Source organism: Oncorhynchus mykiss, chromosome 12, assembly GCF_057628025.1.
Source record: "Oncorhynchus mykiss isolate SJ-2025 chromosome 12, ASM5762802v1, whole genome shotgun sequence".
In the NCBI taxonomy this organism is placed as follows: Eukaryota; Metazoa; Chordata; class Actinopteri; order Salmoniformes; family Salmonidae; genus Oncorhynchus; species Oncorhynchus mykiss.
Window position 1 is genome coordinate 27,417,162 of NC_143033.1, and position 15,309 is coordinate 27,432,470.

At 42.9% G+C, this 15,309-nt stretch overlaps 1 protein-coding gene across 1 annotated transcript; it reads right to left on the bottom strand.

The window, feature by feature from the left end:
- Positions 1-6,769: 6,769 nt before the first annotated feature.
- Positions 6,770-15,299, bottom strand: LOC110537285 (protein YIPF6). The gene is made up of 7 exons (XM_021623209.3): positions 14,926-15,299; positions 14,259-14,387; positions 11,159-11,237; positions 10,791-10,833; positions 10,544-10,669; positions 7,622-7,779; positions 6,770-7,353 (listed from the first exon to the last, which is right to left on the bottom strand). The coding sequence occupies exons 1-7, from the start codon at positions 14,956-14,958 to the stop codon at positions 7,232-7,234; spliced, it is 690 nt and encodes a 229-aa protein (XP_021478884.3). The 5' UTR covers positions 14,959-15,299; the 3' UTR covers positions 6,770-7,231.
- Positions 15,300-15,309: the final 10 nt, after the last annotated feature.

The following is a 15,309-nucleotide window of genomic DNA, read 5'->3' on the forward strand; positions in this document are numbered from 1 at the left end:
GACTAAGCATGCCTCTCCTTAATGTCAATATGTCTTGTCCATTGCTGTTCTGGTTAGTGTTTATTGGCTTATTTCACTGTAGAGCCTCTAGTCCTGCTCACTATACCTTATCCAACCTATTAGTTCCACCACCCACACATGCAATGACATCTCCTGGTTTCAATGATGTTTCTAGAGACAATATCTCTCTCTTCATCACTCAATACCTAGGTTTACCTCCACTGTATTCACATCCTACCTTACCTTTGTCTGTACATTATACCTTGATGCTATTTTATCGCCCCCAGAAACCTCCTTTTACTCTCTGTTCCAGACGTTCTAGACGACCAATTCTTATTGCTTTTAGCCGCACCCTTATTCTACTCCTCCTATGTTCCTCTGGCGATGTAGAGGTGAATCCAGGCCCTGCAGTGCCTAGCTCCACTCCTATTCCCCAGGCGCTCTCTTTTGACGACTTCTGTAACCGTAATAGCCTTGGTTTCATGCATGTTAACATTAGAAGCCTCCTCCCTAAGTTTGTTCTATTCACTGCTTTAGCACACTCTGCCAACCCGGATGTTCTAGCTGTGTCTGAATCCTGGCTTAGGAAGACCACCAAAAATTCAGACATTTTAATTCCAAACTACAACATTTTCAGACAAGATAGAACTGCCAAAGGGGGCGGTGTTGCAATCTACTGCAAAGATAGCCTGCAGAGTTCTGTCCTACTATCCAGGTCTGTACCCAAACAATTTTAACTTCTACTTTTAAAAATCCACCTCTCTAAAAACAAGTCTCTCACCGTTGCCGCCTGCTATAGACCACCCTCTGCCCCCAGCTGTGCTCTGGACACCATATGTGAACTGATTGCCCCCCATCTATCTTCAGAGCTTGTGCTGCTAGGCGACCTAAACTGGAACATGCTTAACACCCCAGCCATCCTACAATCTAAACTTGATGCCCTCAATCTCACACAAATTATCAATGAACCTACCAGGTACCTCCCCAAAGCCTTAAACACGGGCACCCTCATAGATATCATCCTAACCAACTTCCCCTCTAAATACACCTCTGCTGTCTTCAACCAAGATCTCAGCGATCACTGCCTCATTGCCTGCATCCGTAATGGGTCAGCGGTCAAACGACCTCCTCTCATCACTGTAAAACGCTCCCTGAAACACTTCAGCGAGCAGGCCTTTCTAATCGACCTGGCCGGGGTATCCTGGAAGGATATTGACCTCATCCCGTCAGTAGAGGATGCCTGGATATTTTTTTAAAATGCCTTCCTAACCATCTTAAATAAACATGCCCCATTCAAGAAATTTAGAACCAGGAACAGATATAGCCTTTGGTTCTAGAAACCATTATACACAGGCAGTTAGAAAAGCCCAAGGCTAGCTTTTTCAAGCAGAAATGTGCTTCTTGCAACACTAACTCAAAAAAGTTCTGGGACACTGTAAAGTCCATGGAGAATAAGAACACCTCCTCCCAGCTGCCCACTGCACTGAAGATAGGAAACACTGTCACCACTGATAAATCCACCATAATTGAAAATGTCAATAAGCATTTTTCTACTGCTGGCCATGCTTTCCACCTGGCTACTCCTACCCCTGTCAACAGCACTGCACCCCCAACAGCAACTCGCCCAAGCCTTCCCCATTTCTCCTTCTCCCAAATCTATTCAGCTGATGTTCTGAAAGAGCTGCAAAATCTGGACCCCTACAAATCAGCCGGGCTAGACAATCTGGACCCTTTCTTTCTAAAATTATCTGCCGAAATTGTTGCCACCCCTATTACTAGCCTGTTCAACCTCTCTTTCGTGTCGTCTGAGATTCCCAAAGATTGGAAAGCAGCTGCGGTCATCCCCCTCTTCAAAGGGGGGGACACTCTTGACCCAAACTGCTACAGACCTATATCTATCCTACCATGCCTTTCTAAGGTCTTCGAAAGCCAAGTCAACAAACAGATTACCGACCATTTCGAATCTCACCATACCTTCTCTGCTATGCAATCTGGTTTCAGAGCTGGTCATGGGTGCACCTCAGCCACGCTCAAGGTCCTAAACGATATCTTAACCGCCATCGATAAGAAACATTACTGTGCAGCCGTATTCATTGATCTGGCCAAGGCTTTCGACTCTGTCAATCACCACATCCTCATCGGCAGACTCAACAGCCTTGGTTTCTCAAATGATTGCCTCGCCTGGTTCACCAACTACTTCTCTGATAGAGTTCAGTGTGTCAAATCGGAGGGTCTGTTGTCCGGACCTCTGGCAGTCTCTATGGGGGTGCCACAGGGTTCAATTCTTGGACCGACTCTCTTCTCTGTATACATCAATGAGGTCGCTCTTGCTGCTGGTGAGTCTCTGATCCACCTCTACGCAGACGACACCATTCTGTATACTTCCGGCCCTTCTTTGGACACTGTGTTAACAACCCTCCAGGCAAGCTTCAATGCCATACAACTCTCCTTCCGTGGCCTCCAATTGCTCTTAAATACAAGTAAAACTAAATGCATGCTCTTCAACCGATCGCTACCTGCACCTACCCGCCTGTCCAACATCACTACTCTGGACGGCTCTGACTTAGAATACGTGGACAACTACAAATACTTAGGTGTCTGGTTAGACTGTAAACTCTCCTTCCAGACGCATATCAAACATCTCCAATCCAAAGTTAAATCTAGAATTGGCTTCCTATTTCGCAACAAAGCATCCTTCACTCATGCTGCCAAACATACCCTTGTAAAACTGACCATCCTACCAATCCTCGACTTTGGCGATGTCATTTACAAAATAGCCTCCAATACCCTACTCAACAAATTGGATGCAGTCTATCACAGTGCAATCCGTTTTGTCACCAAAGCCCCATATACTACCCACCATTGCGACCTGTACGCTCTCGTTGGCTGGCCCTCGCTTCATACTCGTCGCCAAACCCACTGGCTCCATGTCATCTACAAGACCCTGCAAGGTAAAGTCCCCCTTATCTCAGCTCGCTGGTCACCATAGCATCTCCCACCTGTAGCACACGCTCCAGCAGGTATATCTCTCTAGTCACCCCCAAAACCAATTCTTTCTTTGGCCGCCTCTCTTTCCAGTTCTCTGCTGACAATGACTGGAACGAACTACAAAAATCTCTGAAACTGGAAACACTTATCTCCCTCACTAGCTTTAAGCACCAACTGTCAGAGCAGCTCACAGATTACTGCACCTGTACATAGCCCACCTATAATTTAGCCCAAACAACTACCTCTTTCCCAACTGTATTTTATTTATTTATTTATTTTGCTCCTTTGCACCCCATTATTTTTATTTCTACTTTGCACATTCTTCCATTGCAAAACTACCATTCCAGTGTTTTACTTGCTATATTGTATTTACCTTGCCACCATGGCCTTTTTTGCCTTTACCTCCCTTCTCACCTCATTTGCTCACATTGTATATAGACTTGTTTATACTGTATTATTGACTGTATGTTTGTTTTACTCCATGTGTAACTCTGTGTCGTTGTATCTGTCGAACTGCTTTGCTTTATCTTGGCCAGGTCGCAATTGTAAATGAGAACTTGTTCTCAACTTGCCTACCTGGTTAAATAAAGGTAAAATAAATAAATAAATAAAAACTAACACCCCATCGACAGGGGGATTGTGCGATAAATCTCCTGGTAGACACAGCACTTCCCAGGAGACGGCGTCTATGGAAACATATGTCACCAAATCTCTGGGACAGGGATACATTCGGCCTTCCACTTCACCTGCCTCCTCGAGTTTATTTTTTGTGAAGAAGGATGGAGGTTTACGCCCTTATAGAGGTTTAAATCAGATCACGGTGAAGTATAGTTACCCACTGCCTCTCATAGCCAGTATGACAGAGTCACTGCATAGGGCTAGCTTCTTCACCAAATTGGATCTCAGGAGTGCTTACAACCTGGCGCGTATCCGGGAGGGGGATAAGTGGAAGACGGCATTGGGTACCTCCTCTGGGCACTATGAGTACCTCGTCATGCCGTCGGGTTGATGAATGCTCCATCCGTCTTCCAGTCCTTTTAGATGAGATTTTCAGGGACTTGCACGGGCGGGGTGTAGTGGTGTGTATAGAAGACATTGTAATATACTCCGCTACACGCGCCGAGCATGTGTCTCTGGTGCACAAGGTGCTTGGTCGACTGTTGGAGCATGACCTGTAAGTTAAGGCTGAGAAATGTCTGTTCTTCCAACAGTCCATCTTCTTCCTAGAGTACCACCTGTCCGAGTCAGGGGTGGAGATGGAGAATGATCGCATTTCAGCCTTGCGTAATTGACCAACTCCAACCATGGTTAAGGAGGTGCAGCGGTTCTTAGGGTTTGCCAACTACTACCGGAGGTTTATCTTGGGCTTTGGTCAGGTAGCGACTCCCATTACCTCTTTGCTGAAGGGGGACCAGTGCGACTGCAATGGTCAGCTGGGGCGGACAGGGCTTTTGGTCACCTGAAGGCTCTGTTTACCTCGGCTCCTGTGTTGGCTCCTGTGTTGGCTCATCCTGATCCCTCCTTAGCGTTCCTAGTAGAGGTGGACGCATCCGAGGCTGGGATAGGAGCTGTGCTGTCACAGCGCTCGTGTACGCCACCAAAACTTTGCCCCTGTGTGTTCTTTTCGAAGAATGGCTGTTGTAGGGGCTCTGAAAGCGTGGAGGCATTGGCTTGAGGGGCCTAAACACTCTTTTCTTATTTAGACTGACCACCGCAATCTGGAGTACATGCGGGCGGGGAGGAGAATGAATCCTCACCAGGCAAGGTGGGCCATGTTTTTCACCCGTTTTGTGTTCACTCTATCCTACAGACCAGGTTCCCAGAACGCTAAGGCACTGTCTCGGATCTATGACGCAAAGGAGCGGTCCACGGATCCCACTCCTGTAAGTTAAGGCTGAGAAATGTCTGTTCTTCCAACAGTCCATCTTCTTCCTAGAGTACCACCTGTCCGAGTCAGGGGTGGAGATGGAGAATGATCGCATTTCAGCCTTGCGTAATTGACCAACTCCAACCATGGTTAAGGAGGTGCAGCGGTTCTTAGGGTTTGCCAACTACTACCGGAGGTTTATCTTGGGCTTTGGTCCCACGCCAGGCACCGGTGGTATGGGAGGTTGACGCGGAACATCGAGCGGGCGTCACGTGCGGAGCCCACTCCCACCCAGGGTCCAGTTGGACGCAAGTACGTTCCGTCTGATGTTCGTGATCGATTGATCTGTTGGGCTCATACGTCACCCTACTCTGGTCATCCTGGCATCGGTCGGACAGTGCGCTGTCTTAGTGGGAAGTACTGGTGGCCCACTTTAGCTAAGGACGTGAGGGTGTATGTTTCCTCCTGCTAGGTGTGAGCCCAGTGCAAGGCACCAAGACACCTGCCCAGAGGGAAATTACAACCCCTACCCGTTCCACAACAGCCGTGGTCACACCTATCGGTGGATTTCATGACGGATCTCCCACCGTCACAAGGAAACACCACAATTCTGGTTGTTGTGGTTTGGTTTTCTAAGTCCTGCCATCTCATTCCTTTGCCCGGTCTCCCTACGGCCATACAGACTGCGGAGGCCCGGTTTACACACGTCTTCCGGCACCACAGGGTGCCTGAGGATATAGTGTCTGATCGGGGTCCCCAGTTCACATCAAGGGTCTGGAGGGCGTTCATGGAACGTCTGGGGTCTCGGTCAGCCTGACCTCAGGGTTTCACCTCAAAAGTAATGGTCAGGTGGAGAGAGTTAACCAGGATGTGGGTAGGTTTCTGTGGTCTTATTGCCAGAACCGGCCGGGGGAGTGGTCGGCTTTCATCCCCTGGGCAGAGATCCCCTGGGCTCCGCCACTCCTCCACTAACCTGTCTACGTATCAGTGTGTACTAGGTTATCAGCTGGTTCTGGTACCGTGGCATCACTGTCAAGACTTCCGCCGAAGTTGGTGCTTCTCCTTGTTCGGGCGGCGTTCGGCGTCACCGGCTTTCTAGCTGCCACCGATCCACGTTTATTTTTCTATTTGTCATGTCTTGATTGTACACACCTGGTTCCCATTACGTTATTATTATTTCCCTATTTAACCCCCTGGTTCTCATTATGTTTTGTGCGTGATTGTTCCTGGTTTTATTTTAGTCTTTTGTGTTAGGGTTTGTTATCCCTGCGTGGATTTATTGGCAGAATATTTTTCTGAGTAAAGTACGTTATTTTACTCAGTTCTGTGTCCTGCGCCTGACTCAGGCGCCTGACTCATAATATTGGAGCTATATCGCTAGTGACAGAAGAAATTTGTATACAAAGGACTCTTATTTACCCATCATTCCCCATTTAGCTTCTGATTCCATCAATGTCTTTAAGACAGGAATCCCTGATTTTTGTACCGTATTACAAAATTGAAATAAACACAACTATAGAAATGAGTCAGGTTTTGGAGGCTGCCATTATTTTTCACAGCATTTCCGTTTTAATAGAATGACATTCAAATATTGAGAGAACTGGAAATGTATATATTTTCACATAACCTTGTGAAAGTAAAAATGTGAAAATGTAAACTACAGCCACCTACATACTTTTTAGGTTGCTCATATCAAAATCGAGCAACACTGCCACTATCCGTGGATAATCAAATCCTACCTTCTGAATAAGATAATACTACTTGAAGATGTTTTACTTATTCCTAAATAAAACAGAAACCTGTTTCCAAGCAATGTTTGAGTGATAGGGCGTAGGATGTAGTGAGGCAGTGTACTGTATACATACTTGCATCACATATTCATAAGTAAATGGCAATAGACCATGACACATACAATATAGATCACATGGTCCCCTTTATTCCTGCTAGTCTACATGTTATGATGAATTTTTAACATTACAGTGGGGAATGTGCTTAGTGTAGGAACCTTAGTTGGTATTGTAAGATAATTTACAAGGCAGGAAACAATTGAGATAAGTAATCTCTTCATGTGTGAGACACAGAGAGCTTGTTAAATCAAGCAGATAGGCTTTTCTGACATCCTTATAGGGACTCACTGACACTTTTGTCCATTGTACTCCACTGTATTTCTTAGCTATGCTTAGAGAAAGAGGCAAAGCATTGTGCACTATGGTTAAAATCTCACCATTTTCCTTGTTGCTCCAAAGAAACATACAATGTTTTCCATCAAAAGTACTCCCAACACTCCACTCAACTTTCACAAATGGCAAGGTGTTGATTTGTATCCTTCTATTCCAAAAGGATTGGGATAAGTTCAGTTTAGAGATAAGTCCACTGTTACGCAGACGGTGAGAATGTGAGGATCATCCATCCAATGACGAAGTAAAAAAGGAAGACAGGATACACCACCAAAGCTTTGCGATTGGGAGGCTGGCAATCTGCTAAGAAAGCTGTAGAGGCTGGGGGGAAATCATATACATACATACACTCATGAGTTATCAGTGACTTGTTTTATGATAAGATTAGACAGTAATAATATATTCAAATGTAGTACTAATGTTATGAGGAACATTAGAAGGTGAATCTTTATGCAACAGCTCCACCTACTGGAAGTCAGTATGACTGCAAACAGTCAATGTGTTTGTAGAGGTGTGTTTGCACCAATAAATATAGCCAACTAAATTTAAACAAATATAATTGTCTCCTTATGAAAAGGACCTTCCTTACCAAACGTGGACCAACTGAATGATGCTGTGACCACAATTAGTCGGACGATAAAGCTGAACCCCCAAGACCCACCCAGCAGCACTAGCCTACAGACGACCATTGCCACGGTCAGAGGCATGATGCAGTAGCCTAGCACACACAGGCTCTGGAAAAAAGATCTAGAGAGGGAGGGAAAACAGGCATTTATAAACAAGGTTTAAATTAATAAATTAAATTAAGGAACTAATCATATTACAGTATACAGTGGGGCAAAAAAGTATTTAGTCAGCCACCAATTGTGCAAGTTCTCCCACTTAAAAAGATGAGAGAGGCCTGTAATTTTCATCATAGGTACACACTTCAACTATGACAAACAAAATGAGAAAAAAAATCCAGAAAATCACATTGTAGGATTTTTAATGAATTTATTTGCAAATTATGGTGGAAAACAAGTATTTGGTCAATAACAAGTTTATCTCAATACTTTGTTATATACCCTTTGTTGGCTTCACAAGGTTTTCACACACTGTTGCTGGTATTTTGGCCCATTCCTCCATGCAGATCTCCTCTAGAGCAGTGATGTTTTGGGGCTGTTGCTGGGCAACACAGACTTTCAACTCCCTCCAAAGATTTTCTATGGGGTTGAGATCTGGAGACTGGCTAGGCCACTCCAGGACCTTGAAATGCTTCTTACGAAGCCACTCCTTCATTGCCCGGGCGGTGTGTTTGGGATCATTGTCATGCTGAAAGACCCAGCCACATTTCATCTTCAATGCCCTTGCTGATGGAAGGAGGTTTTCACTCAAAATCTCACGATACATGGCCCCATTCATTCTTTCCTTGACACGGATCAGTCGTCCTGGTCCCTTTGCAGAAAAACAGCCCCAAAGCATGATGTTTCCACCCCCATGCTTCACAGTAGGTATGGTGTTCTTTGGATGCAACTCAGCATTCTTTGTCCTCCAAACACGACGAGTTGAGTTTTTACCAAAAAGTTATATAAAAGTTATACCTCCAAACGAGCTTCAATGCCATACAGCACTCCTTCCGTGGCCTCCAACTGCTCTTAAACGCCAGTAAAACCAAATGCATGCTTTTCAACCGTTCGCTGCCTGCACCCGCACGCCTGACCAGCATCACCACCCTGGATGGTTCCGACCTTGAATATGTGGACATCTATAAGTACCTAGGTGTCTGGCTAGACTCTAAACTCTCCTTCCAGACCCATATCAAACATCTCCAATCGAAAATCAAATCAAGAGTCGGCTTTCTATTCCGCAACAAAGCCTCCTTCACTCACGCCGCCAAACTTACCTTAGTAAAACTGACTATCCTACCGATCCTCGACTTCGGCGATGTCATCTACAAAATCACTTCCAACACTCTACTCAGCAAACTGGATGCAGTTTATCACAGTGCCATCCGTTTTGTCACTAAAGCACCTTATACCACCCACCACTGCGACTTGTATGCTCTAGTCGGCTGGCCCTCGCTACATATTCGTCGCCAGACCCACTGGCTCCAGGTCATCTAAAAGTCCATGCTAGGTAAAGCTCCGCCTTATCTCAGTTCACTGGTTACGATGGCAACACCCATCCGTAGCACGCGCTCCAGCAGGTGTATCTCACTGATCATCCCTAAAGCCAACACCTCATTTGGCCGCCTTTCGTTCCAGTTCTCTGCTGCCTGTGACTGGAACGAATTGCAAAAATCGCTGAAGTTGGAGACTTTTATCTCCCTCACCAACTTCAAACATCTGCTATCTGAGCAGCTAACCGATCGCTGCAGCTGTACATAGTCTATTAGTAAATAGCCCACCCATTTTCACCTACCTCATCCCCATACTGTTTTTATTTATTTATTTTTCTGCTCTTTTGCACACCAATATCTCTACCTGTACATAACCATCTGATCATTTATCACTCCAGTGTTAATCTGCATAATTGTAATTATTTGCCTACCTTCTCATGCCTTTTGCACACAATGTATATATAGACTCCCCTTTTTTTTCCTTTTTTTTTCTACTGTGTTATTGACTTGTTAATTGTTTACTCCATGTGTAACTCTGTGTTGTCTGTTCACACTGCTATGCCTTATCTTGGCCAGGTCGCAGTTGCAAATGAGAACTTGTTCTCAACTAGCCTACCTGGTTAAATAAAGGTGAAATAAAAAATTTAAAAAAATTTTAAAAAAATATTTTGGTTTCATCTGACCATATGACATTGTCCCAATCTTCTTCTGGATCATCCAAATGCTCTCTAGCAAACTTCAGTCGGGCCTGGACATGTACTGGCTTTAGCAGGGGGACACGTCTGGCACTGCAGGATTTGAGTCCCTGGCGGCGTAGTGTGTTATTGATGGCTTTGTTGGCTTTGTTACTTTGGTCCCAGCTCTCTGCAGGTCATTCACTAGGTCCCCCCGTGTGGTTCTGGGATTTTTGCTCACCCTTCTTGTGATCATTTTGACCCCATGGGGTGAGATCTTGCGTGGAGCCCCAGATCGAGGGAGATTATCAGTGGTCTTGTATGTCTTCCATTTGCTAATAATTGCTCCCACAGTTGATTTCTTCAAACCAAGCTGCTTACCTATTGCATATTTAGCCTTCCCAGCCTGGTGCAGGTCTACAATTTTGTTTCTGGTGTCCTTTGACAGCTCTTTGGTCTTGGCCATAGTGGAGTTTGGAGTGTGACTGTTTGATTTTCTGGATTTTTTTTCTCATTTTGTCTGTCATAGTTGAAGTGTACCTATGATGAAAATTACAGGCCTCTCTCATCTTTTTAAGTGGGAGAACTTGCACAATTGGTGGCTGACTAAATACTTTTTTGCCCCACTGTATGCATGTTTAAATGCTCTCATGTCAATATTTTTAATACTGGAATAATTTCACTATAATGATTGGAAGCCAGATATAAAGTTGGGCAGTTGGAAATGACAGACACGTACATGGTGCCTCCCAACAGCTTTGAGTTCAGTGTGATGATGACAGATCCAAACCAGATGATCACAAACACCTCTGCAAACTGGGGCCCTCTGTCCTCCTTACTGTCAACTGAACCACCCTGCAGCATCCTAAAAAAGCAGGAAGGAAAGATTATCAATCCATAGCTCATCCTTCTCTAGTCATCCTTCATTCTCAAAGAGTGTTAGCAGTTAGTATATTCTGCTACTACATTGAAACGTTAATACTCACAGAGCCAGTGTCACGCAGAGCAATAATGGTCCCCACAAGTCCCCTGGAAAAGAAGACGAAGTAAACACAATATTCCTACTAAAACATCAAACACATTTAACATTGTCACATTTTCCTAGGTAGTATTGGAGAGAGCTAAAATAATATTAAAACACCTAGCACATTTTGTTTGCCACATTTTCCTAGGTACTACTACAAATGTAATTTAATATAATGTTTTTCATATCATTATACTGTTATCCTTGTACACATTGGTTAAATATATTACCAAGTTAGATACAGCTTTGTCATATCATATAACACCACTTGTTCATTGTGTTGGAATAGTTTAAAAGATGAATTCATCTTTCAAAGTACACAGTACTCACAGTCTCTCAGTAGTGCTGAACTCTTCTTGGGATACATCACATGAACAAACTTTTTCCCCACTGCTTTCAGATCTCGCAACTGTAAATGAGACATGAGGGAGATTTTAGAAGTGCCATGTATCAGGGAAGGGCCAAATTAAAGGTGTCATTAAATGCATACATTTTTATATCACTATCAAATAATTTCAGGGTAAAAGGTACCTTTACTGTAATAGATTTCAAATAGGGAAAAATTGCTTTTTAACAAAAAAACGATTTCTCAAGCAAGAATAAGAATGGTCTGAGTGGGAGGGGAAAACTGAAAACTAGCCGTTATTGGCAGAGAGGTTTGGAACTCTCTTTGTTATTGGTCTATTTTCCACCAGATCAGTCTAATCCTGAATGCTGATTGGTTAAAAGTGCATACATGCTGGTGTCTATTCCACAAGTTACCACCAGCTAAATCTCATGTTAAAATGTTGATTTACTCTGTTTCATCTGACAGCACAATCCACTGTCTCATCAGCCCAGCCAGGCACTTAATAAACTTGAGCTCCACTATAAAAAACATCTAGACATTATCTCACGTCTTGTAGACTAACATCTTGTTTTCAACAGCGGAGATTTGTATAAACCTTGCAGTCTGTCTCTCTGACATTTCAACATTGTTTCAATATTCAAATTCCATCTCCTGCTGTCCCATAGTAATGAACGTGTCAGGAGTAGAAATCATGAATCAGCTGGCATAATTTTATGGATATATACAAAGAAATGTAAAAAAAGGTAAAAAGAAACGAAGTGCAGCTAGTTTGCAGTCTTCCCAGCTTCAGTTTGAAGTGATTGTGTTAGCTGTGTTGTTGGCTAGCTCCTTTAAACAACAGTGTCCTGATGAGAGAGCACAATGTCTATGTCAGGCGAAATCACACCTCATTAGCTCATTGTTATGGATGTATCCAAATAAATGTTACTAGAAAACACCTTAAACATAAGCAAATGCAGCTATTTTTCTGTTATTCTTGATGCACTTTTTGAAGTGACTGTTTGCTAGCTGGAGTTGGCTAGCTAGTAAGCATGGGATAAGAATGTTGCCAGCCAGTATGACAATGGAACATTTAGAAATAATTACTGGGACACGTCCATAGATACAGAACAAAAACAATGAACAACTGGGTCGCGTCTCTGGCAACCGAATTGATAGAACGAATGACCAGCCTGCTTGGGTAGCAACCCTAGATTTGTGTCGGGACAATATCTTGTGGAAGGATGAAATAGTATGAATAGTTTTGAAAAGAAAATATGTCAATCATTATTTGAATACGTTGGTAACCCAACGTATTATAAGTGATAATGCCCTCTTAGCTGGTGTTTGGAGGATATATTATCACGGTTTGCTAAACACCAGCTTGTCAGGCATTATCACTTAATTATAAAACAGGTTGTTCAAATCCTGGATGCTGATTGGTTGATAGCAGGCAGTTATTCACGATAATTCCCATAAGATGCCTTAATTCAAATTGAAGTAACAATGGGCATCCACTGTCCCGCAGACCAACCAAGCATTCATAAACTTAATCTCCCCTGGAAAAAAAAAAGAGTCAAGACATTATTTCCGCATGCTTCTTGCCTAGCATTTGGTTTGGTACAGCGGAGGTTAATGTAAGCCTCGCTGTGTGCCCATCTGACCTATGCAACATGTTGCAGTTAATGGATTTTTCCAAAGAAAATGCACATAGCTTGCTGTTATTTCAGTTGCTTGATGCGATTGTGTGTAGTTTGCTGCTAAGCAAAGGAGGAGTAACAGAATTTTCCTAGCTAGCCTTCATAATTAACTTTAATGTTATATTATTGACTTGACAATCTGCTGATGTTTGCTTATTTATACATTATTTAACAAATCATTATTTGATGAAGTTCTTGTTACCCATTTATACAATATTTATGAAAACATTATTTATTGAAGTTCTTGTCTCTCATCATCATTGAACCTATGCTAGCTAGCTACATGCCAATGATTTGTTTAGCATAGCAGCATGGAATGAATAGAATGAACGACTGCGTCAAAACATCCCAAAATAATTCATGATCAGCCTGTTTGGTTAGCAACTTCACAACTAACTGGCCTTTGCCCCCGAATATATCATCTGGTGGAAGGATAAAATCAAACTAATCAAATTTACTCATTTATTTTATTTCACCTTTATTTAACCAGGTAGGCTAGTTGAGAACAAGTTCTCATGTACAACTGCGACCTGGCCAAGATAAAGCATAACAGTGCAACACAAATAACAACACAGAGTTACACATGGAATAAACAAAAGTCAATAATACAATAGAAAAAGTCTATATACAATGTGTGCAAATGAGGTAGGATAAGGAAGGTAAGGCAATAAATAGGCCATAGTGGCGAAATAATTACAATATAGCAATTAAACACTGGAGTGATAGATGTGCAGAAGATGTGTGCAAGTAGAGATACTGGGGTGCAAAGGAGCAAAAAAATTTATAATAATAACAGTATGGGGATGTGGTAGTTGGATGGGCTATTTACAGATGAGCTATGTACAGGTGCAGTGATCTGTGAGCTGCTCTGACAGCTGGTGCTTAAAGCTAGTGAGGGAGATAAGAGTCTCCAGCTTCAGTGATTTTTGCAGTTCGTTCCAGTCATTGGCAGCCGAGAACTGGAAGGAACTGCGGCCGAAAAGGTTATTTAAATAACCTTTTTTTAATGAAAACATGACGTTAATCTTTTTAAATGTTGGCAACCGTTTTATAAAAGCAATAAGGCCCTAACAGGGATTTATTACACGATAATCCTCTGGTTCTCATGTTTTATTACTTAATTAACCAATTTTTCGCATGGTGATGTCACCATAGAAAGCCGAAACTCCCATCCATGCAAACCTGCTGATTAGAAGATCCTGTGTAGATTGTATTTTCAACTAGCAACCATCAGGCAATAAAACTGATATAAATCTTTCACACTTTTACAGTGTCACACTTTTACAGTGTTCGCTTCATCAGCTGTTGTACAATTTGATATAAAACACAGGGGGGGGGACACATTTTTGACTGCACTAGGCCTTTAAAGATTCAAGTATGTACACAAAGAGGGAAATCTTACTATGGTATCTTTAACAGGTTCATCCAGTGTGGAGTATTCTTTGTCCTGACTCGGTGTTCCAACAGGGACATTGATCTCCCCCTCAACAGCAATGTCCCCTGAAATGGACACATCTGACAGACCTGCAAACTGGAAATAAGAAACACAGGTACAAATAAATTAGACATTTGGCTCTCAATAATGACAACCGATTATTCTATTTCAGCTTAGCTATAAAGTTAGTTTCTATATGATAATTCAATGCGGTCTTATTACAATATTTGGTTTGGGTGCTGCTGTTGGCACATGCATGGTGGAGAGCTAGCTTGGCTAAACAGACATAATACAGTAACGTTAGATAGCTACTGTTCTCCCTCTTGCTTCGTTCCGCAACGAGTCATTGTTTACATGGCTAGTTAAAGAACTAATCGATTCTCTCTCCAGGTTTTGGAAGCCATTGAGAACTTTTGCATGGACGGTGACTTTACTGAACATACAACAATGTTACTGTAAGCGTTTTCCTTTCCATGGAGTGTTGGTTGTGTAGTGCTAACCAACTTCAACACCAATGTTGACATTCCCTCATCTGTATTTAATATTAACACCACGCCTACAAAAACATTAATGTATACTATGTAAATGTGGTATATATGAACACGAATAGTTACGTTATGTGCTTTCATCTTACCATAAATTTACTTGTCTCCTCCACTTCCACCATTTTCTCTGTCCACACGGATATGAAACGTCATCCAAATGTTTTGACCAGGATGTCAAGTGCCTAATGCTGCGTTCTAACCAGGTGGGAAGGTGGTATTTACCAGTTGTGAAATCGTAAATATCAGTTGGAAAGTTTCCACATGCTAACTTTTTAGCATTTGTGGCACAAATCCCATTCAAGTCATGGGACCGATATTAGCATTGTTTTGCATATCATGTCCAAATCATCCGAAAGTATCTCGGATTGATTGACAGCTCAGCATTTAACACCATAGTGCCCTCCAAACTCGTCATCAAGCTCGAGACCCTGGGTCTCGACCCCGCCCTGTGCAACTGGGTACTGGACTTCCTG